The sequence below is a fragment of the Meriones unguiculatus genome, chromosome 4, assembly GCF_030254825.1.
Source record: "Meriones unguiculatus strain TT.TT164.6M chromosome 4, Bangor_MerUng_6.1, whole genome shotgun sequence".
Classification (NCBI taxonomy): domain Eukaryota; kingdom Metazoa; phylum Chordata; class Mammalia; order Rodentia; family Muridae; genus Meriones; species Meriones unguiculatus.
In genome coordinates, this window is record NC_083352.1 from 8,611,882 (window position 1) to 8,633,928 (window position 22,047).

Consider the following 22,047-nt stretch of genomic DNA (forward strand, 5'->3'; position numbering starts at 1 on the left):
GCTCTTAAAAATCGGTCAGACAAATGTGGTAGACCACACCTTAAAACAGTCGCCAGGTGTGCTGACACACACCTGTAATCCCAGCTCTCGGAAGGCAGAGGCAGGTAGGTCTCTGAGTTCCACACCAGCCTTGTCTACGTGTGAGTTCCAACCATCCAAGCCTGCGTGGAGAGACCTTAATTCCAGCAATGTCAACCACTTCCTTTCCGCCTGCAGAAGGCAACGTTTCCACTATGACCTCTAGGCTGGTACGGGGTTGTCCCTGAGACGAGATGGGCTTGTGCTTGCTCTGCTGGCAGCTGTGTGCCCTTCCCAGCAGGAAATGCACAGGCTGTGCATTTCCTGTCCCATTGCACTCCAGGTCCCCCTGAGAGTGGGCTAGTCATCCAGATCACATGTGTGCAACATCGCCCTCTCTTCTAGGTGAGCTCCTTAACAGGATGCCCAGAGAAGGACGGGCACAAACAGGACAGTTTCCTTGAGGAGGAACAGAGCTGCTGGGAACAGAACCCTGGTGTTCAAGGGGCCCAGGCCTTCCAGAGGCCCAGCAGAAAGATCCCTGAGAGAGCCTCCTGCCAAAGAAGCTGCAGAAGTGTCCCGTCCTTTCCTGAACTGGACTTTTCACAACGAGGACCTGTGAGTATGTAGCCCAGTTGCCCACAGCATATCAGGAAGCTGCCATGCTGGCTTCCTTCATTACTTAAGTCCGCCTCAGGCTCAGCTAATGTTTGTTCAAACTGACAGCCCCTAAATCATGTTGCTATGTGCCCATTGTAGGCTTCATTCAGCCAAAGTTAAACAGGGAGAGGCACTAAGTTGGATACCTAAAGTCATAAAGGCCAGAATTCTGAAATGAAAACATTACTAGCCTCTCGATAGTCTTTTGAGTTGCTAGGAAAATCTTGTCTAAGACACCTTTTTTTTTTTTTTTTAAATAATAACTTGTGGCTTGCAAGTAAAGGTGAAGGCACTTGTCACCAAGCCTGTTGCCTGAATTTGGTCCCTGAAAACCATAAGGTGGAAGGGAAGAACCAAACCCCACATTACCCTCTGAACCCCACATGAATGCCATGCACACACATGCTCCCACAGGCATTAATTAACTAATTAATTAAATGTAATAAAAACAAAGCTTAAAAATTAATAGCTTAAAATGACCAAGACTTTGTGTAACTGGATCTCAAGTCAACTGAAGAAGAAGAAAAGAAAATTTGCTACCTAAGTTGGAGTTATCCAAATAGTTATAAATGATTCAAAGACAGGACCAAAAGTGTTTCTTTCTTAAAGAAATGCAAAGATTGAGAAAGGAAAGAAGGGCTGGAGAGATGGCTAAGAAGTTAAGAGCACTGGTTGCTCTTCCACAGGGCCCCAAATCAATTCCCATCACTTAGCTGGCAGTTCATAGCTGTATCTCCAGTTCCAGGGGACCTGATACCTTTACAAAGATACATGCACATGAAATAAAGATAAATAAGTTATTTAGAAAAAAAAGGAAGGAAAGAAACGGAGAGAATGACAAGTGGCAGATGAGGAAGAGTAAAGCCACCAGCGTGAAAGAGGGGGCTGGTCCATTCTATTCTGTTCTGTCAAAGGAGAACGCCTTTGACCTCTCTCTTCACATTTACTTCTGGAGGTGGGAGCTGTTTTGCTCCTCAAAACAGCGAGAGTGAGCTAAGCAAGGTCCCAAGGCAACCACTGCAGAGGAAGCAGAGCCTGCTCTTCCTTAGCTCCGGTCCATTGTTCAAAAGTCTCCACAGGCTGCACTGGGCTCTCCCAGGCCTGGGTGCCATGGCAACAGTCACGTGATCCCCACAAACAGCTCTGCTGAGGCTGTATGGCTAAGCCCGCTCTTCTCTGTAGGAAGCTGGAGTTTGTGATCTGAAATGTACCGAGTCCCCCACCTAACCACCTCTTGGGCTGAAAGGGACCTGCAGAGAGCCTGGGAGAAAAGCTACCAGGAACACAGGAAAAAGGTAGGAGACAGCCGCTAGCCTCATGCTCGGGCTTGGGGTGCCAGGCAGAGCCCAGGAAAGTAGGGCGCAGATTTTATTTCATTTCATGTGTATGAATGTTTTTCTTTCATATATGTCTGTGGGCCACATGCATACCTGGTGCCCGAGGAGGCTGGAAGGCACTAGACCCCCTGGAATAGAAGTTACAGAGAGTTGTGGGCGCTGAGCCCAGATTCTCTGGAAGAGCAGCCAGCGCTCTTAACTTTGCTAAGCATCTCTCCAGCCCCAGAATGACACTTCTTCAAAGGGCCTCATCATTATGTCACCAATGAACAAGATTTCCACAAACCTGGGTTCCAGACCATCCCACCCCCAAACACAGTGTGTGTTCCTAAAATACCCACCCCCCTCCCCCAGTACTTGAAACCATCTTAGGAAAAAAAAGAAAAGAAAAAAGACCTGTGTGTCCACTCCTGGACCACCACATTGCATTCACCAAAAGAAGCTAAAACCTAAAACCTACCTGCACCTGGAAAGGGGAGAGACAAGTATCACTTCTATTCTCTGGGCTAAGACTTGGATGTTGCTTAAGAATGTCCTGATGGCCCAGTGTGGTGGTGCACACCTTTAACCCAACACTGGAGTGGGGGTGGGGGGAGCAGAGACAGATCTCTGTGAGTTTGAGGCCAGCCCGGTCTCCAAAGGAGCACAGAAGGGCCAAGGGTGCACGGAGAAACCCTGTCTCAAAAAAAAAAAAAAAAAAAAAAAAAAAAAAAAGAGTGTCATGATGGAGTTGAGCCCAGCTTCCCCTTCTCTTTTCTGGGCCCCCTGCAGAGCACATTTCATTGGTTGTGTTGGAAACACTCAAGGGAGGTCATTCTTGGATCTGGAAACTTCAGGAATAGGGTGTTCCCCTTCATTAATTTTCAATGATTGCCCCGGGTACCGAATCGGTAATGAACCCTGTTTCCTGTTTCCTTCAGAAACTTCAGGGGATACCCTAAGAGGTCAACTCATTGCCAGGCTCACCTGATGCTCCAGCCTCACTCATCCTTTGCTTGCCTCTGAGCTCCCTCCCCCACCCCCTTGCCATGTAGCACTCCTCCCCAGCTCTTTTGAGAGCCTGAGTTTACTTCCTTACATTTCATTCCAATGTACCTCTCAAGAGAACTGTTCGCTGCTATAAGAAGCATATCGTGTCCTTCTGCCTTATTCATGACACCATGTTGGATTATGCACTCGGCACATGGCATTTGTTTTACCAGCTCTGATCAGATGGTCCACTATAGTGTTATCAACCTACAGTAACCACTTAATAAAGAGCTCTCACTGCTCACTAGGAGGCCAGAGTCAGTAACTGTTGTTTCTCTGAATGATCTTCAAGACCAGTCCAGTGGGTATATTCTTCTTTTTTTTAATCCCAGGGATTGGCCCAAGACCCATGAGTTAAGCAATCAACCTGTGCTTATATGAGTGCCCAAAGCCTGCACCCAAGTCACTGTTAAAGGAAGATGTTTTAAAATGGTCACTGCAGAAGAAGAGGTCCTATTGAGCAAATGGGACGTAGACTAGGGCCCTGAGCTGTTTGGGAGCACTGGCTTATGGCACAAATACACACATCTTTGAAATGCCCCAAAGCCTATGGTTGGGAGTTTTTAGAGAACTGGATATGGCCAAGGCCATCAGCAGAGCACGTAGGCTGGGGATCCATAGCCTGGCACAAAGACAGATATGAGCAGGTGGAAGGTGATGAGGAGTGGCAAAGGGCAGAGATCCCTCTTCCACCCCAAGCACGGCCATGAGGGGAAGGTGCTACACATGACAGAACAAACCATGAGCCTCATCAAGAAGAAGACAGAAACAAAGATGGGAAGGAAATCACATAGGACCAATTTTGGGCATTGCTGAGGAAACAAATAAAGAAGAGGGGGATTGGGCGGAAGGACTCAATGACTAAGGGCATAGCCTCTGAATAGAAGCCATGCCAGCTGAGGGTGTGGAGTGGTCAGACCATGGGGGCGTGGAGCTCGTGTGACGTCCCCATAGGCACAAGACAAGGGAAGGGGACTGTCACAGTCAGGGTTTCTATACTGTGATGAAACCTGAAACCTGACCAAAGCAACGTGGGGAAGTAGGGGTTTGTTTGGCTTACAATTCCACATCATAGTCCATCACCAAAGTCAGGGCAGGAACCTAAGCAGAGGCCACAGAGGGGCACTGCTGACTGGTTTGTTCACCCTGGCTTGCTCAGTTTGCTTTCTTAGACAACTCAGGACCACCTGCCCAAGGGTAGAACCGCTCACAATGGACTGGGCCTTCCCACATCAGTCATCAATCAGGAAATGTTCCGCAGCCCCACCGACAGGCAGTGTGACGGAAGCATTTTCTCAGCTGGCGTTTCTCCTCCTAGATATGTCTAGGTTTGCATCAAGCTGACAAAAAGCCAAGCAGCACAAGGACAAAGTGTGACTGTGGCCCGGGTACCAAGGGCCCTGTTGGACAAAGACGGATATGAGCAGGTGGAAGACAGGTGATGAGGAGCAGCAAAGAGCAGACATCCCTCTTCGGCCCCAAGCACAACAGCGTTTCCTGTGAATAGTAGAGATCTCGGTTTTTCAAGTACTTGGTGCTAGAATGAGAATCTCTGAAAACACAGAGTTTGATGAATCAGGGAAAAGAGAACACTGTACCCTCAGCCACCAGTGATACCCCAGAGCCACCTCTAGAGTCTCATGAGGTAGGTCTTTTAGGAGCTGAGTGCCCTTCCGATCCTGCTCCCACACTTCAGCCAGCACCACCGTGGTGTAGTTCACTCCTTTTTGGGGGAAACTGCTTCCTCCTCCCTGCCTGGTTCCCTTCCTCTCATGGGCTTATACAGCTGGTGAAAGAATCTACAAGCCTGAGGATGCTTTGATAAAGCCTGCCTTGATCTGTTGTTTATGCTATAACAAGACACCCAGACCAGACAGCTGATGAACAGTAGACATTTGCTTCTTACAGTCCAGAGGCTACACGCTGAAGATCAAGTCTCTGGAGGACTAAGTGTTTGGGGAAAGTGGCTTCCAAGATGACAGCCTCAGCGGGATAAAAGGAGGCACAGGAGATCTCTGACCGTTTTATAAGGGCTTTAATTTCACTCATGAGAAAAGAAACATGATTTACTCATGTCCCCAAAGGCTCCACTTCTTAATTCCATCATAGGGAGGGTTAAGCTTCAATATGAATCATGGAGGAACACAGAATCAAACCATAGCAACCTTCCAAACTGAAATCAAAGAGAACAAAGGCCTAACCAAATCAAACAAACACAACCTGAATTTCCAAACACAGTGGGACACATGCAGAGATATAATACACCCACAGTGAAAAGGCCTAAAGGAGAAGAAAAAAAGGAAGAGGTCTAAGAAGGAATAATAAGAAAAATGTCTCCCAAATTTATATCAGACACGACAGTCAAAATCCAAGAAATCCAGGGAATGCCATGAAGCATAAATGTCTCAAACTACACATATAAAAACCTTCTGCCAAGGCTGATGACCTGAATTTCACCCTTGGGACCTACACAATAGGAGGGGAGGACCAACTCCCATGTGTCCTCTGACAGGTTGTGAAATGTGTGCATGCACATAACAAACACACACATAAATCCATACATGTAATAAAAATTTAAATACAGAGAGTAACAATGGCCTGGATTATGTATGTCTTGTAGACTTCAAAAATACAGGAGCGGGAGGGAAGTAATAGGATTTAGTTGTTGTAAGGGGCTATACTGCTCATTATTCATGGACCTGGAATAGTTTTAAGTGTATGTTGCAAACTCCATGGAAAACAGTGAAATATATATATATATATATATATCTTTCAAATGTTTAACTGATGTGGCTGGAGAGATGGGTCAGTGGTTAAGAGCACTGGCTGCTCTTGCAGAAAGAGGACTTGGGCTCAGCTCCAGCGCCCAGATGGAGATTCACAACCTCCTGTTACTTCAGTTCTAGAGGACCTGGCACTCTCTCCTGGCCTCCTCAGGCACCAGATGCACATGGAGCATACATACATGCGGGCAAAACATTTATACACATAAAATAAAGATATTTAATCTCAAACAAAATGAGAAAAGGCAGAAAACTCGTATAAAAAAAAAGGGAACAAAGGACAAGGTTGATGGATGGAAAGTAGCAGCAAATGTAGTAATATGACTCCAAATGTATCAACAGACACTTTGTGTGTCTATAGCCTGACTCAGTGGTCCTCAACCTTCCTAATACTGCCACCCTTTAATACAGTTCCTCATGCTGTGGCGACCCCAACCATAAAATTATTTTCATTGCTACTTCACAACTGTGATTTTGCTGCTGTTATGAATTGTAATGTAAATAGTTTTGGAGGCAGAGTTTTGCCAGAGGGGTTGTGACCCACAGTATGAGAACTGCTGGTCTGAATGCACCAATTACGTGACAGAGATTGGCACCTGTGAAAGCTTCAGCTGGAAAAGGTTCTTGAAACCAAGCCGAGGACCTGAGCTTCATTTCCTGGAACCCCCGCGGTGAAAGAAAAGAACCACAACTTCTGGAAGCTATCCTCTGGCCTTCGCTCAGTGTCACATCATGTACACCCTGTGACACTCAGTAAAGAAATCCGTGTTTTCAAAAGGCAAATATCAAAGTAAATCAAAACCACATTTAAATATATGTGTGGTGACCATAAGAAATCCACCTCAGTATAAAGATATACAGATTACAAATAAATAGCTGGAAAAGAACACACCATGTTAACACTAATTAAAAACAAGCAAGGAACACTATTTTTTTTTTTTTTGACAGGGCTTCTCTGTGTAGCCTTGGCTGTCCTGGACTCACTTTGTAGACCAGGCCAGCCTTGAACTCATAGCAATCTACCTGCCTTTGACTCCCTGAGTGCTGGGATTAAAGGCACGTGCCAGCAAACTGTTTTTAATTTTAGGCAGAACAGACTTTAAAACAAGGAATTTTACTAGGGATGAAAAAACTAATTAAACGATTACAATGGTATTAATCCTTCAAACAGACAATCCTTAACATGTATGCAACTAACAATAGAATGTCAGGCCATGTGGGACAAAGAGAGTTAGAACTACAAGAAAAAAACATGAATTTAGAGAAGACATCTTAAGGATAATAAGCAGTAAGTATGATCAAACTGCATTATATGAATATATGAAAACAACTACAATTAAATACATGCTGGTTTTAAGGGGGGGGAATACATGCTTCTACTACCACAGTTGGAGATTTTAATACCTTCAGTCAGAAATATATCATTAGGCAGAAAATCAGCAGGAAAATATTTAAGCTCAGTTAACACTATCAGTCCATTTGATTGAAATCTATAGACTATGCCACCCAATAGCAAAATAATATACATTTCTTAAGATAATCTAGAATGGTCACAAGATAGACCACACCCCAGCCCACAAAACGCACCTAAGTAAACCTAACAGATTAGAAATTGTGTGACGTTTGTTCTAAGATCACCGTGGAATTGAGCTAGAAGTGAATAATAGGAAGGTAACTGGAGAATTTCCAAACATTAGAAATTAAATATTATACTTTAAAATAACACATGGATTAGGAAGGTATCTCAAGATTATATAGACATACATACATTCCATTTAAGGTGTGTGTGTGCATGTGAGTGTGTGTGCACCTATGCATGTACATGCTGAAGCTGGCTCTCTGTCTCCATCAGAGGTTTTAGGAATTGAACTCAGTTCAGTAAGCTTGGTGGCAAGTCCCTTTATCTACTGAGCCATCTTGCCAGCCCTCCAGAGAAAATGTTTAAATGTTGTGAACTAAATGGAAACAAAACACAATTTCTCAAAATTTGTGGGATGCAATGAAAACAGCACCGAAAGGGAAACCTGCAACACTGGATGCACTGATTTATACCAAAGAAGGACGAGCTGAGCGTGGTGGCACACACCTTTAATTTCAGCACTCAGGCAGCAGAGGCAGGAGGCTCTCACTGAGCTCAAGGCCAGCCTGGTCTACTTCCAGGCCAGCCAAGGTTACATAGGGAGACCTTGTCAAAAAAAGGGGGGGGGGGAATTAAATATAAAATTAGCTAGAGTGGAGAAATAACAAATGTAGGAATAGAAAACAGTGAGATTCAAGTCAGGAAATCAGTATGCAAAATAAATGCATGACTTCTGTACAGGCTAAGAAAAGAGCAAGATGACTCAAATTATTAGTATGAGAAGGAAAACAGAAAACTTCAGTGCTCTGAACAATAGGCTCAGTGGTAGAGTACTTGTCTTCCATGTGCAAGGCCCCAGGTTTGATTCCCAATACAACCAAAACTAGAAATTCCGAAGCAGGTCTATAGCCATTAAAATACTCAATCAACAATCAGCTTCCAAAATGGAAATCACTGGTGCCAAATGGATTTGCTAATCAAATTTTTCAGATATTCAAGGAAGACGTTGTGCTAATTCTCCATGGTCTCTTTCGAAGGTTAGAAATAGAAATACTTCCTAACACTTTCTATTAGGCCAGCATTTTCTGGTAACCCAAACCAGATAAAAGAACAGACTGATAACATGAATATAGAATCCAACATCATATTAAAAACCAACCAAGGACAATGTATGGATATAACCTAGAACCCCTGCTTGGATGTAGATCATGGTAGCTCAATATCCAAATGGGTTCCCTAGTAAGGGGAACAGGGACTATTTCTGACATGAACTCAATGGCTGTCTCTTTAACCCTCCCCCTGCCCCCAAGGGAGGAGCAGCCTTGCAGGACCACAGAGGAAGAGATTGCAGCCAGTCCTGAAGATACCTGATAAGCTAGGGTCAGATGGAAGGGAAGGAGGACCTTCCCTAGCAGTGGACTTGGAAAGGGGCAGGGAGGAAATGAGGGAGGGAGGGTGGGATTAGGAGGGAATGAGGGAGCAGGCTACAGCTGGGATACAAAGTTAATAAACTGTAACTAATATTAAAAAAATAAAAATTTAATTAAAAAATTATATACCACAAGCAACTGGGATTCATTCCCGGTATGCAAAGGTGGGTTATTATTTAAATGACAATATAATCTGTTATACAACAACAGGAGAGAGTGAAGGTGAGGAGAGAAAAAAGAAGGAAGGAAGGAAGGAAGGTAGGAAGGAAGGAAGGAAGAAAAGAAAGGAAGGAAGGAAATTAAATCAGAATCAAGTTGGAGGACTAGAGATATATACTAGAGTATGTCTTCAAGACATACTCTAATGCTATAGTCATCAGAATTATATGATATTGCTCAAAGAACAGTCAACTAGATCAATGGGATAGAATAAGAACCAGAAATAAACACATAAATAATTATAATTGGGTAATATTTCACAAGGGATCCGAAGCAGTACAGTTGACAAAAAATAATCTTTTCAATAAACAGCATTGTGTAAACTAAATCTCTGTGTGCAAAATAATAAATAATGATAATATAGACTCAGAACCTGCAACTTTCACAAGTAAGTAAAAAATTAACAATAAGTCTAAATGTAAAGATGCAAAACTATCAAACTTCTAGAAATAACAGACAGAATTCCAATGACCTTGGGAATATATACAAACCAAAGAAATGCATAGTTTATGAAAGAAATAACAAACAAACTGGGCTTCATCAACATTAAAAAATGCCACTATACTGTGGAAAACAACGTTGGGAGGAGCTAAGCCACACCTGGGGAAAGGCATGTAAAACATGTATGTTATAGATGATGCTTTCCAAAGTGTAAAAAGAACCCTTAAAACTCAATAGAAAGAAAGCAATCTAACTTAAATATTGGGTTTAAACTGAACAGACGTCCCCAGACAATACATACAGATGACAAATAAGCCCATGAAAAACACTCCACATCATTTCATGGGGAAAAGTCATATTAAAACAATAGTTAGGCAGTGCTCCACGCCCATTAGAATCCCCATCCCCCAGGAACCCCGACTTGGGCATCTATTAGAAGCCCCTGTCAGACTGTCCCTTGGGTTCTTAGTAATGCTTCCTTACACAGGCATGCATGATTAAATCATTGGACACTGGGGGACCAGCTTAGCCTTCATCCCTACTCTTCTCAGAGAGGTTGAAGACTGGGACCAAAATTTCTAGCCCTCTACAATTGCATAATAAGCCCCCTGGTGACTAGCTTCCATGTGAGGCCAGGCAGGACCCTCATCGCCAGCTGTCTCACTGCCTCCCAGCAAGATTTCTGTTCTATAAAGACAAGAAAGGGAAGAGAAGACTAAGTGCACGCCTTCCCACGCCTGTGTAAACGGCAACAGAACATTCCAGAAGATCACGGTAGAATACTCAGATAGATAGAAAGGGCTATACTATTCTTAAAGATAAACACTTGCTGCACAAAGATAGCCTTTTCCCCTCAGTTGCTTTGTATCTTTAGCAAAATCCACTGTTTTACTGTTCCCTTGGGGCTAGACACATTTATCATCAAGCTTTCCTGGTAGGCCATGCGTGAACCCCCAAGAAATGCTGGAAAGGAAGTATGATTTGAGGATGCTAATCTAGGATACCAGATTCTAGAACCACCACAGGGCCTCTGGACCTAAGTGTGGAACAGCACTAAGCCAGACAGGAGACAGGCCAAAGGCAATGCACTCAGCCTCAATGCATGGAACGTCAGAGGACAGTAAAAGTGATGTCACTGCAAATGGTCTGCAGACAGCAGTAGTCTCCCCACTGTTCTAGAGGCTGGGAGCAGACAATCAAGGTGCAGCAATACATAGAGACAGAGAGAGATGGATGGAGACAGAGAGAGAGAGAGAGAGAGAGAGAGAGAGAGAGAGAGGTCTTATTTCAATGTCCCCTAATGGAAGAAGCAAAACACTAAAAACCAAGCATTGCACCCTTCCATGAGGAGCGAAGAAGAAGCCATCTTTGATACAAGGCTTTTGTACAGCAAATTTATCTCCGAGGCTATACCTGCCCACAGGGCCACATTCTCACTCTACACTGAAGATTAAGCTTCCAACCCATGAACTTAAGGGCACATTAAGTCCACAAAGGACTCTTAGTCTGTTTGGGCTGCCTAAAACAACAGAGGTTTAGATTTCACAGCTCTGGAGGTTGAAAGGCAAAATGCTGGCAGCTGCAGTGCCTGCTAAGGGCCATTTTTATAAATGCTGCCCCCCCCCCATGTCTCTCGAAGTAGGATCTCCCATTTAGGGAGGCTCTGCCCCAGCACCTCCCATAGACTCCACTTCCTAATGCCTCGGGTAAAGATTTCAACGCATGAATTTGGAGGACAAAAATGTTCAGGCCCCGGCAACAGCATCTCAAACACTGAAAAGCGGGTGTGGTTTATACACAAAGGATAAACCTGGGTCTATTCTTGCTTGCCTAGCCTGAGCTGCCATGGGGAATACTAGACTAGACCACTTTAAAAGCAGAGAGATATTTCTCACAGTTCTGTGGGCTGGGAGTCTAGCATCAAAGCTGCTGGCAGGGTTCGGTTCTTGGTAAGGGTGGCTTCATGAGTTTCACAGCACATCTTCTTTCTGCTCCTGTGACAGAGAGGACCAGTGCTCTCCCTTTGTCCTTCCTCCAGGGGAACCCTGTCTCTACACTCAACTCCTGGGGCGGGAACTTCAATCTGGATTCTCAGGGCTTGGAGTCTTCACCACACATATTGTATGATAAGAGAAATTCCAGAAGGATTATAGAACGAAATGTAAAAGTCCCCATGAGTGTGGTGACACATGCTCTTGAGGCTAAGAGAAAGATCAAGATTTCAAGGCCAGCCTAGGCTGGCTCAAAAACTGTAGCCAGGCGTGGTGGTGCACACCTTTAATACCAGCACTCAGGAGGCAAAGGCAAGAGGATCTGTATGAGCTCAAGGAGCCAGCCTGGCCTACATAGTGAGTTTCAGTACAGTCGGAGCTACATAGTGAGATCCTGCCACAGAAAAGCAAACAACATCCACAAAAAGTACAAAAATAATTAACTTCACAAGTCCTAAAAACTGGAAAATGAAAATGGACTAGCAAAAAAAGAAAAGTTTCCAGAAGAATTTCACATAGCTTTTAACCTATAAAAAGACTGTCATCTTCACTAATAATAAATAAATGCAAATTAAGCTTGCCCTCTACTACTGTTTCCCAACTCTGAGTCTGGGGAGGAGCCCAGCTGTCACTGACAGTGCTCTGGGGGAAGGGCCACCATCCTGCTCTGCTGGCATGTGTGTGAAAGGCAGAGCCCCATGGGGGAACTGAGCAACACCTCATTAAATTGCGCACATGTTTATCCTTTACCCTAGCAATCCCAATTCCAGATATACTGGCAAATACACAAAGACAAATTGCAAAAGATATTAATTGCAGCTTTTTTTGTAATAGCGAAATTGGAACCAATTCAAATATTCCTCAATGGGCAGCTGGGTAAATACTTTACACATAATGATTATTATACAATGAAGGGAAAAAAAAAACAACTTCTCCGCTACTGTACATACTTCATTCCCTTTCTGGAATGTAGCATGTTGCAGTTTAAATATGGTTTAATGTCTCCTGAAGCTTTATGTGCTGAAATTTAAGCCCCATCATGAGGCACCTATATCTGAAGGGCAGAAACTTGATCTCCTATGACGTTTAGGATGAAGCTTGTGGGGTGGTTTGGATTAGGCAATGCCATCCATGTTGAGCCCTGAGACTGAATCCTGGTGGTTTAATAACAGAGGGATGGTTTTATAGGTGGAGCTCTTCCCTGCCATAAATGAATACTTGATTTCCTCTCTACATGTAGATATATAATAAACAGATGATTGATTGATAAATGGTAAATGGATGGTTGAAAGGCCAGAAAACATGTAATATGTGCACACATACATTCACATGTGTACATACATCTACACACACACACATGTGCAAACATGCATTTTATCTCTTCCCATATGATACTCTGTATCTGCTGGGGCTTGGTTAGTGAGAAGGCCAACGTCAGATGGACCAGGACAGCAAAGCAAAACAAACCTCTTTTCTAGATAAAGTACTCCTCCTCAATTACTTAATCCTAGTAACAAAACGAAAAACAAAAAGCAACAACAACAAAAAGACTAGACCCAGAACAGCACACACGATATATACTCACAAGCAGATTTTAATCATATAGTATAGGATAGACATACTACAATGTACAGACCCCACAAAGATTGGTCTGATGGGCATCGTAGGCTTCGTGTGGGTCCCCTAGTTAGGGGGGTGGGGAATATCTCTGACATGGACTACGTTGTCTGCTTTTTCGATCACCTCCCCTGATGGCACTTCCCTACCAGGCCACAGGGGAGGAAGACGAATTTAACCCCCATGTGAATAGATGAGCTGGGGTGTCTGGATAGGGGCTCCCCTATTCTGAGGAATAAGGGAAAGGGGATGTGGGAGGGAGGGTGGACTGGGAAGAGAAGAGGGAGGGGCCTATGATTGAGATGTAAATTGAATTAGTTAAAAAAAAACAACTCTGAACTGAAAATAGATGATCTAAATTTAAAAAACCAAAAAACAAAAAATAAATGACTAATACATATTGTTTAATGAAAGAAGTAAAATGGGAAAAGGTGCATATAATTTGTTGTTTATATAAGCCAAACAGGTGAAAATGTACACATATTTATTGGATAAACATATACTGTAACGTTTGTGTATGTGTATTCTATATGTCTTTATATTTTTTATATGAAAATAAGTATAAAACTGGAAGAGTTACCAATGAAAACAGAATAGAGTTGAACGAACTTAGGTCTCTTTTAAAACGCAGTTTGGGCCATATTTGGCTTTGGAACTGTGTATATCTTTCACATTCTACAAAGCAAATTAAATTTAACAAGCATTCCAACTATTGAGAACAAAATGAATCTGCGTGTAGATGTAGCTCCTTCCTAATCACACTGAGAAGACAAATTCCAGAGACCTTTCAAATCAGTTACTTGTTCCTTTAGAGTGAAGAGTCCCCCAGAGACAAAGCAGTGATACAGAGGGATGCTGTTAGCGGAGGGGAGGTGTGGGTTTCAGGGCGAGAGGCAGGCCTGCTGACATTTAGCTAAGCACATCAGCCTAGGAGAGGGTGTAGTGTGAGGTTAGGGTAGCTCTCTAGAAGGACTGAGGCTCTAACCTTGTGGCAATGGTCACAGCAGCAGGAAATGCCACCCCAGCGTTGACCATCCACAGGAGGATGCCTGGGCTGTCACCTCTTTCCCACTAAACTCAGCTCTAGAATGCCGGCTCCATGGTGAGCTGGAGACTCCGAAGACAGCCTCACCACCTCACCATTCAGAAGGCAAGGACACAGTCAAGGTCATTATAAACAGGACCCGGGGCAAGCCCATGCTCTAAGGAGCCTCATGACAGACTAAGAGATTGAGGGAGCGGAGAAAAGAGGAGCACAGATAGGGCTCAGATGCTGAAATAACTGCTGCTGTTTGAAGCGTGTTTGTGGTGTTGAAACTGCATGCATGCTTGCGCGCATGTGCAGCGTGTGTGTCTGTGTGTGTGTGTGTGTGTGTGTGTGTGTGTGTGTGTGTGTGCACGCATGCGCATGCTGAAATACTGAGTGGAACACTGTCCTGCTGAATCTGAATGGTTGAACTAGGACAGGGCAGAGAGTGGGTATAAAGAGTCTGGATTGGGATGGGGCTGTGTTGAGTTGCTGGAGGGCCGTACACAGGTTCATTAATTACAGCACTTTCTAAGGTTGAGTTTCTTTTTTATTTCAGTACAAAGATTGAACCCAGGACTTGCACACATTAGGCAGATGCTCTACCACTGAGCTACACCTCAGCTCTTTGTGTTTTTTGAGACAGTGTGTCACTAAGTGGCCCAGGCTGGCCTCAAATTTGCAATCCTCCTGATTTTCCATGCATGATTAGGCCTGGCCTATGTTTAAAATTTTACCCAAAAGTTTAAGATAATTTTGAGTTTGGGGGGGCAGGGAAGCAGATTGATAATGACACTTACTGTGTAGCCCTGACTGACCTGGAACTGGCTGTGTAGACCAGGCTAGCCTAGAATCTGCCTCTACCTCTTGAATGCTAGAGTGATGATGTGCATCAACACAGCTGGCTTTCCACAAGTTTCAAAACACCAAATAAAATAATGAGTTGACTGAAGTTCATTTGCAGTGAGCAGAAATAGATACTGGACCAACAGGTACGAGTGAAAGGCAGGGAAGAGAGTGGGGCTGAAGGAGGGGGACAAAGATAACCTTTATGTTTTCAAACAGCGTCAAGTTTAGAGAACCATCCTAGAAAAAAAAATAACCTCATACATCTCTGCTCATGTCTCCATCTCTGTCTGTGTGATGGGTGATCTTGACTGCTAACTTGATGGAGTTTAGAATCAGTATGGAAGCAAACGTCTGTAAATACTTGTGAGAGAACTTTTAGATTGGTCCATTGAAGTGAGAAGAGATGCTCTAAATGTGTATAGCATACTCCATGGCAGGGGTTCTGGACTTTATGAGTGGAAATGCAGTGTGGCCAGCTGCTTCAAGCTCTTGCCACATCTCCTCACTCATGATGACTGTACTGTCCACTGTGAGCCAAAAGAAACCTACGTTCCTTCCTTCCTTCCTTCCTTCCTTCCTTCCTTCCTTCCTTCCTTCCTTCCTTCCTTTCCTTCCTTCCTTCCCTCCTTCCTTCCTTTCTTCCTTCCTTTCTCCTTTCCTTCCTTCCTTTCTCCTTTCCTTCCCTCCTTCTTTCTTTCCTTCATTCTTTCCTTCCTTTCTCCCTCCCTCCCTCTTTCCCTCCCTTCCTTCTTTCCATTGGCTTTTTTCCTGTGTTTCATCCTAAAAACATGCAAAGTAACTAATATACTCTCTCTAATTCTGTCTCACACACGCACACAGAGAAGTAATTTAAGAGAGTGTGGTATACACTTTATCCCTTAGGCTCTCACTGTGTAGTTCTCAAAAGCAAAATCGTCCTCTTTCAAAACAACAGTACAGTTTTCACATACATGATGTTGGCACTTCATGGTTCATTTTCTAAACTGTCCCATGAACGTAGCTATTCTCCCAACACAAAACCACTGCCTTCATACCACTTCATATCAGTTTAATTTCCTGATTTCATGTGTGCCAGGACATGGAGTCCTTGAGGACACAGTATACTTGTTTCATAGAATACTGTTTGGGTTTTTCTGGTGTTTCTTTGTAAGTTAATGCAGACCCCACAGCCATGAATGAAGCAAACAAAATGTCATCCCTATTCTCATTATGGAGATGGAGACACACTGTGGAAGCCTGTATGCCACTAGCAATGATGGTAGTGACCCATGGTCACGGGTGTACCCGTCTCCCAGAGCCTAGACCTGGAAACCTTTGTGTTGAGGACCTCCTTGCCTGTCACTGAACAGCTGCTGGTGACTCTCCCACACCAGCTCTCCAAATTCAGGGCTGTGTTTCCCATTCAGGAATCTGTGTTCCACATCTCTAACATACAAAAGCAAGCATCCTGTAATGTATCCAAATACCTCAGTCAACACAAGGCTGAACCATAAAGCAAGCTAGCACAGTATTCTGAGGCACATAAAGATTACATCTTCATCTGGGTCCCCCCCCAAAAAAAATTATATAAGAAAGCCCTACTCAGTCATCTCAGACTAAACAGGGCCCACACAGAATCTGCAGAGAATGCATGACCTTGGGCACCACCTTGATCTGTCTTGATGTCAGCAGGAATCAAAACAGTGTGTGGGTCTCTCTCTCCTCTCTCTCTATGTTCTAGCAATCTTCTCAGTTCACTAGTCCTCAGCCCCTCACTACACTTCAACCACCAGGTTGACTTCCAGACTGTCTGATAAACGTGTTGTCCTTTGGTTTGTTTGTTTGGTTTGGTTTGCACATATTGGTGGTATGTGCCAGGCCAAGTGCTCTAACACTGAGCCTCACTCTGAATCATCATGTTAGAAATGTTCTAAGTATGTCCCTTGGCTGGTAGGGTTCTCAACTCTGTCACCTTCAGGTCATCAGATGATAGATCCTAGCATCAGTGATCTGTCATCAGGAATCCAGAACAAAAGGGATTCCTTTCACAGCAAGCCAAAATATGCACAGCACTCATGAATGCAATCTGCCACATTTAAAGGGTATGCTTTCCCCAACTCTACCAGGGGTTGCTTTGTAGTCAGCTCTGGCATGAGGTACTTCCTGAACACATTGCTGGGGCTTAGACAGCCTTGCAGGTGGGGCGTAGCCTGCAGGAGAGTACTTGCCACAAAGTGTTGGGCAGAAATGACTGGTTGTTACCACTGAAGCAAACCTCGCCCTGCATCCCTGTGATTCTCCACCCAAAGCAGAACATGGCTCGCTTCTGAGGGCCACCTGGTCCCTTTCAGGGGTTGCTGGAATCCAAGCCAAATCAGGAGCCTCATTGAGAACTTCCTGCTAAAGGCTATTTGGATTCTTTGGCACAAAGTCCTCATGGGGATGTCACAGAACCTGCTCAAACTGCCCCTAGAATCTCAGTGTCCACTCTGTGCTGCAGGTCCTGAATGCCCAGCCACTAGTGGACACTCACCCACCGCAGAATTACAGCCACCTCCACCTAAAGTTCAAGAAGCTGAAGGTATGTGTGTGCCTCCTCTTCTCACCACACTCCCAGAATGCAAGGTGATATCAGCTTGGAACCCTGGTATATGAGCGGACAAGCATTTTGGCCTTGTCAAAGGCATGTTATCACCTAAGAGGCCAACTGAACTGGTCCTGCCCCAACGGAGCTAGTGATTGTACTTCTATGATATTGCCCCATCACGTCATAGAAGAAGACACAACTCTAGTGCCCCTAGATATAACAGTGCCCATCCAGATAATCTACTAGCATCATTCCTTTATTTTTTTGGCCACTTCTGGATTTGTGTTTCTTGAAGCATAGGCCCTGAGTGAGCGTGAACAATACATAGTCATGTTTGCAGTGATACCCCCGAAGGGAAACTGAAAGTAATGACAAAGGAGCAGCTGAACGAAGAGCAGAAGAGCAGCTGAGCAACCAGCAACGGAGCCAGTTTAAAAGCTGAAAATACCAGCAGTCAGTGGTGGGCTTAGTGGTCCCAACACGCTCAAGGCAAGATGGGAGGAGAGACAGGAGAATTCCCGGATGCTTGAGGGTCAAGTAGTATGGAATATCAAGCAGAAAACAGGAGACCCTGTCTCAAACAAAACAGATGGTGAAGATGGATGGCTGAGGTTGTCCTCTGACCTCCACAGGTCATGCCAAGGCACATGGACAGACATGCACGCACGCACACACACACACATACACAGAGAGAGAGAGAGAGAGAAAGTGCAGAGGGTAACTAAAGTATAATCTTTTCTTCCCTCTGGAATCAAATATACACTTCTGAGCAACATAAAGTGTCTCTTGAGGTAGTTTCCTCACCAGCATGACCACAACAGGTGACCTAAATGTGCAAGGAAGTGTATCTCCTTGCTATTGCTGCCCATCCCAGTGATTTCACCCCAAAGATATAGTGATCACCCCTGTTCTTGTCCCAGTGCCCAGTATTGTGGTGTACCTGCTGGCTACTGCTGACACCCCAGGGGACCTACAGAGTGTGGCTTTGGAAAGTATGTCTAGAGGAAACTTGTGCTATTGAGGGATCCCTGTGTCCACAGATGGAGGAAGAAAGACTCTCCGTCATCGACAGAGACAACTGCCTGCTTCTGCAGAGAGTGGCCTCCGCCATGAAAACCAGGCGACAGACTGATGGCCAAAATGACCTCACACAGAGGTAACAGAAGGACTCTTGACATTTGCCTTGGGTAGGCCTGTGTCTACCCAGGGGACAAGGAGTATGGTGACCCAGAGATGAGGCATTCTTTCCTATCACAGGAGCCTCCATCCCCCTGAGTCCAAACCCTCTTTGAGGCTATGGGATATAGCAGGGCACAAGAACGGACCCAGCCACATGCTTGCTGTGTGCCAGGCTCTATCCACAGAGCCTTTCCAATTACCATCCTCACAAGGACCAGGCAAGGTAGAGGCTGTGGTCCTTCTCATTTCGTAGAGGGGAAATTGAGGTATAGTGAAGTGACGCAACTTGGCCAAAATCGCCATCACTGAGGAGGGTGCAGGGTATGTCCGAGTTGCAGAGTGCCCAACAGCCCTGCAGCATTAGTTCCTTGTCTGGGAGAGAGCAAAAGGCTCAGACCTGAGGCCTGGGCAAGAGCATGGCTGCCCCCTTTACGCCGGCATCACTCTCTTAGACATAAGATTTCCCCTAGCTCGAGATTCTGCTTCCCAAGAGGATGAAGGGCGGCAGGCCTTCATGTTCCATGAAACCACCCTATGGATGCTCTCATGAGTCCTTTGTTCTTGCTTCTGCAAAAGAGCAGTGCTCCGCCCCTGGTAGCCATCTGTCCCGGGAGATCTCTGCAGCCTTTCCCTTTGAGAGCAGAGTCGGGGTGGTGACTGTACAGGGTTCCTGCAGTGCAGGCTTTGCTGCAGTTACTCCTGGACTCTCTAACCCTGTAGGGTAGTTTCCAGATTCATAATAAACAAAGCCACAGGCAAGCCTCTGGTACAAAGCGCTCAACTCAGGGAAGAGACAGAGGTGTCATGAATGAGGCTGCTAATTTAGGGAATCCTGTCTGTTTCAAGGACACAGAAAACTAGTAAACAGTATTAATATACCTAGATATCTTATTAATAAAAAACAAAAGCCAGCCAATATTTTGAGAGAAATGATACAGCCAACAATTAGAGATTACTCCTGATTTAACTTTTCTATCTTCACTGAGATACAGCTGACACTTGGTAACAATATCTTACAGTTAAGATGCACAGTTTAATGGGTTTGATATGCCCCACACTGAAACCATCTCCTTAATGAAAATGGAACACACAACCCTTGCTCCCAGTATTTTGGTGCTGGTCAGGAATCCTCATGACAGCCAGGCTCTGGAGGTTGCCCTGGATGTGGTGGGCTCACTGACTCACTGACATGTTCTGCCAAATGACATTGGTTTGTTTTGTTGTTATTTGTTTGTTGGTTGAGACAGGGTTTCTCTGTGTAGTCCTGGCTCTCCTGAAACTCACTAGGTAGATCAGGCTGACCTCAAACTCACAGAGATCTTCCTGCCTCTGCTCCTGAGTCCTGGGATTAAAGGTGTATACCACCGCACCTGGGTAGATTGACATTGCTGAGGGCATCCTTGGGTCAGCCTGGGGCTGCTGAGTGGCGCCCTCTCCTACTGTGCTTGTTCACCTATCAATCATTTATGTTTAAACAACGCCAACAATTTGTACCAGTGTCTGCAGAGACCAAATAGAGAATGCAAACAAGCCACCCACAGAGAGACCCCATGAAGGAAAAGGCGGGACTCCCTGAAAGTACACCCCGCAAAATAAGCGACAAGTATTAAACAGACACAAAACAAACGTCAACCACTTAAAGGTTCTGCAGATTGTCACATACACGTTAGGACACACTTAGGTGGTTTTTTTTTTTAATAATTTAACTTATTTTATTTCATATGCATTAGAATGAAGGTGTCAGATACCTTGGAACTGGTGTTACAGACAGTTACAAGCTGCTCTGTGGGTGCTGGGAATTGAACCTGGGTCCTTTGGAAGAACAGACAGTGCTCTTAACCACTGAGCCATCTCTTCAGCCCCACATTTAGGATATTTATTGCAACAAGGAAGGAAGCTAAAGTATTTGAACTGTGCCCACCCCAAGCTGGCCCATGCAAGACCCACCTTAGAAGTTGTGTTGGAGCTGAGGCTGGTTCTGCCTGCAATAATCTTTCTAATATATGTGCCTGGAGCTGGTTTGAAGCACTTAGTATAGACTAGACTCCTCATGCCTCTGCCTGCCTGCCATGCTTCTCCTCATGGGCACTGGGCCTTCCTCCTCTTCTTGTTGTCAACCCTCCTCTCCTTTTGAGGCTCTGTTCAGCAATGCCTCCTGAATGCCAGCTCAACTCTCCCTGAAGGGCATCTTTACCTTATGAGCTCAGCGTCCATTCTCTCAGTGGATAGATAACATCCTAGTACAGGGACAGGGAGGAATGGTTTGTTGAATGTTCCTTAATGGAAAGCAAACAAAAGCACTGATGTTAACAAGCACCTACCAAGCCCGATGATACAAAGGCTCCCTTTGTAAATGCAGAATAAGTTTTCTTTTCCATAACTCTTGGCATATGAAAGAATATGTGTATTCCTTTCTGGAGTCTAAACAGGAAGACAAGAGAACAGGCTCTTATGAACGCACAGAAACAAAATAAAGTCATTCGGGAGAGAAACAGAAGCACAGAGCCCTGGAATGGAGCAGAAAGATGGCGGGAGGGCTCGGCAGCCATGGCCAGACGTCCCTGCAAAGGCAGACACCTGGAGAAAAGGTACCAGTAGTCCTTCCAGCTCTCTAAAATTCTGTACTTCATCAGACTCATCACACACCTATTCACTGATGCTTGGCTGTTCAGAGCCTTTGGTGTATTTGTCAATGAGTAAATGCCTCAAGTCACAGAAGTCATAGTGAAGCCTGAAGAACTCTCCCCTGGAGAATTCACCCGTCTTCTCCCAAACTTACAAGGAGATAAAAATGAGTTTGTTCAGGAGCCAAAAGGAGTTTGGTGAAAATAGTAACTTGAGCAGATCATATTCAACAAACCTTATTATGATACAATGTGACTACCTGAATTAGCTCTTCTACTCGGAATCCAGGAAAAAAAAAAATCTACAACTTGGAAGAATTTGACAGAAAAATTATACTTTAAACCCTTCCTCTTTGTTTAACCTAAATCACTGGCAAATTCATAATTCTGAATGAAGAACAATTTAATTCTGTCATCATTATTCTTACAAATGTCTCATGAATCAAAGTAATTAGGAGTTTTTAATTATAACTCACTGTTATGCATGATGCTGTTTTGGGTGTGTGTGTATTTATTTATTTTTAATTTATTTTTTATCGATTACAGTTTGTTCACTTTGTATCCCAGCTATAGCCCCCTCCCTCTGCCCCTCCTGATCCCATCCTCCCCCTCCATCTCCTTTCATGCCCCTGCCCCAGTTTACTGATAGGGGAGGTCCTCCTCCCCTTCCCTCTGACCCTAGTCTATCAGGTCTCATC

The 22,047-nt window shown here is 44.5% G+C and overlaps 1 protein-coding gene across 6 annotated transcripts in view; it reads left to right on the forward strand.

Moving 5' to 3' along the window:
• Window positions 1-453: 453 nt before the first annotated feature.
• Window positions 454-22,047, forward strand: part of Cfap97d2 (CFAP97 domain containing 2) — a 29,694-nt gene continuing 8,100 nt past the window's right edge. Inside the window, exons 1-5 of one of the 6 annotated variants that reach the window (XM_060381415.1) lie at window positions 454-636; window positions 1,861-1,973; window positions 17,460-17,540; window positions 18,587-18,702; window positions 21,146-21,313. In XM_060381415.1, the coding sequence (XP_060237398.1) occupies window positions 1,884-1,973; window positions 17,460-17,540; window positions 18,587-18,702; window positions 21,146-21,313 (455 nt within the window). In that variant the 5' untranslated portion in view covers window positions 454-636; window positions 1,861-1,883. Of the gene's footprint in view, window positions 637-1,807; window positions 1,974-17,459; window positions 17,541-18,586; window positions 18,707-21,145; window positions 21,314-22,047 lie in introns of those variants that run through there. The other 5 variants (XR_009591303.1, XM_060381417.1, XM_060381419.1 and 2 more) reach the window with 5 other exon arrangements.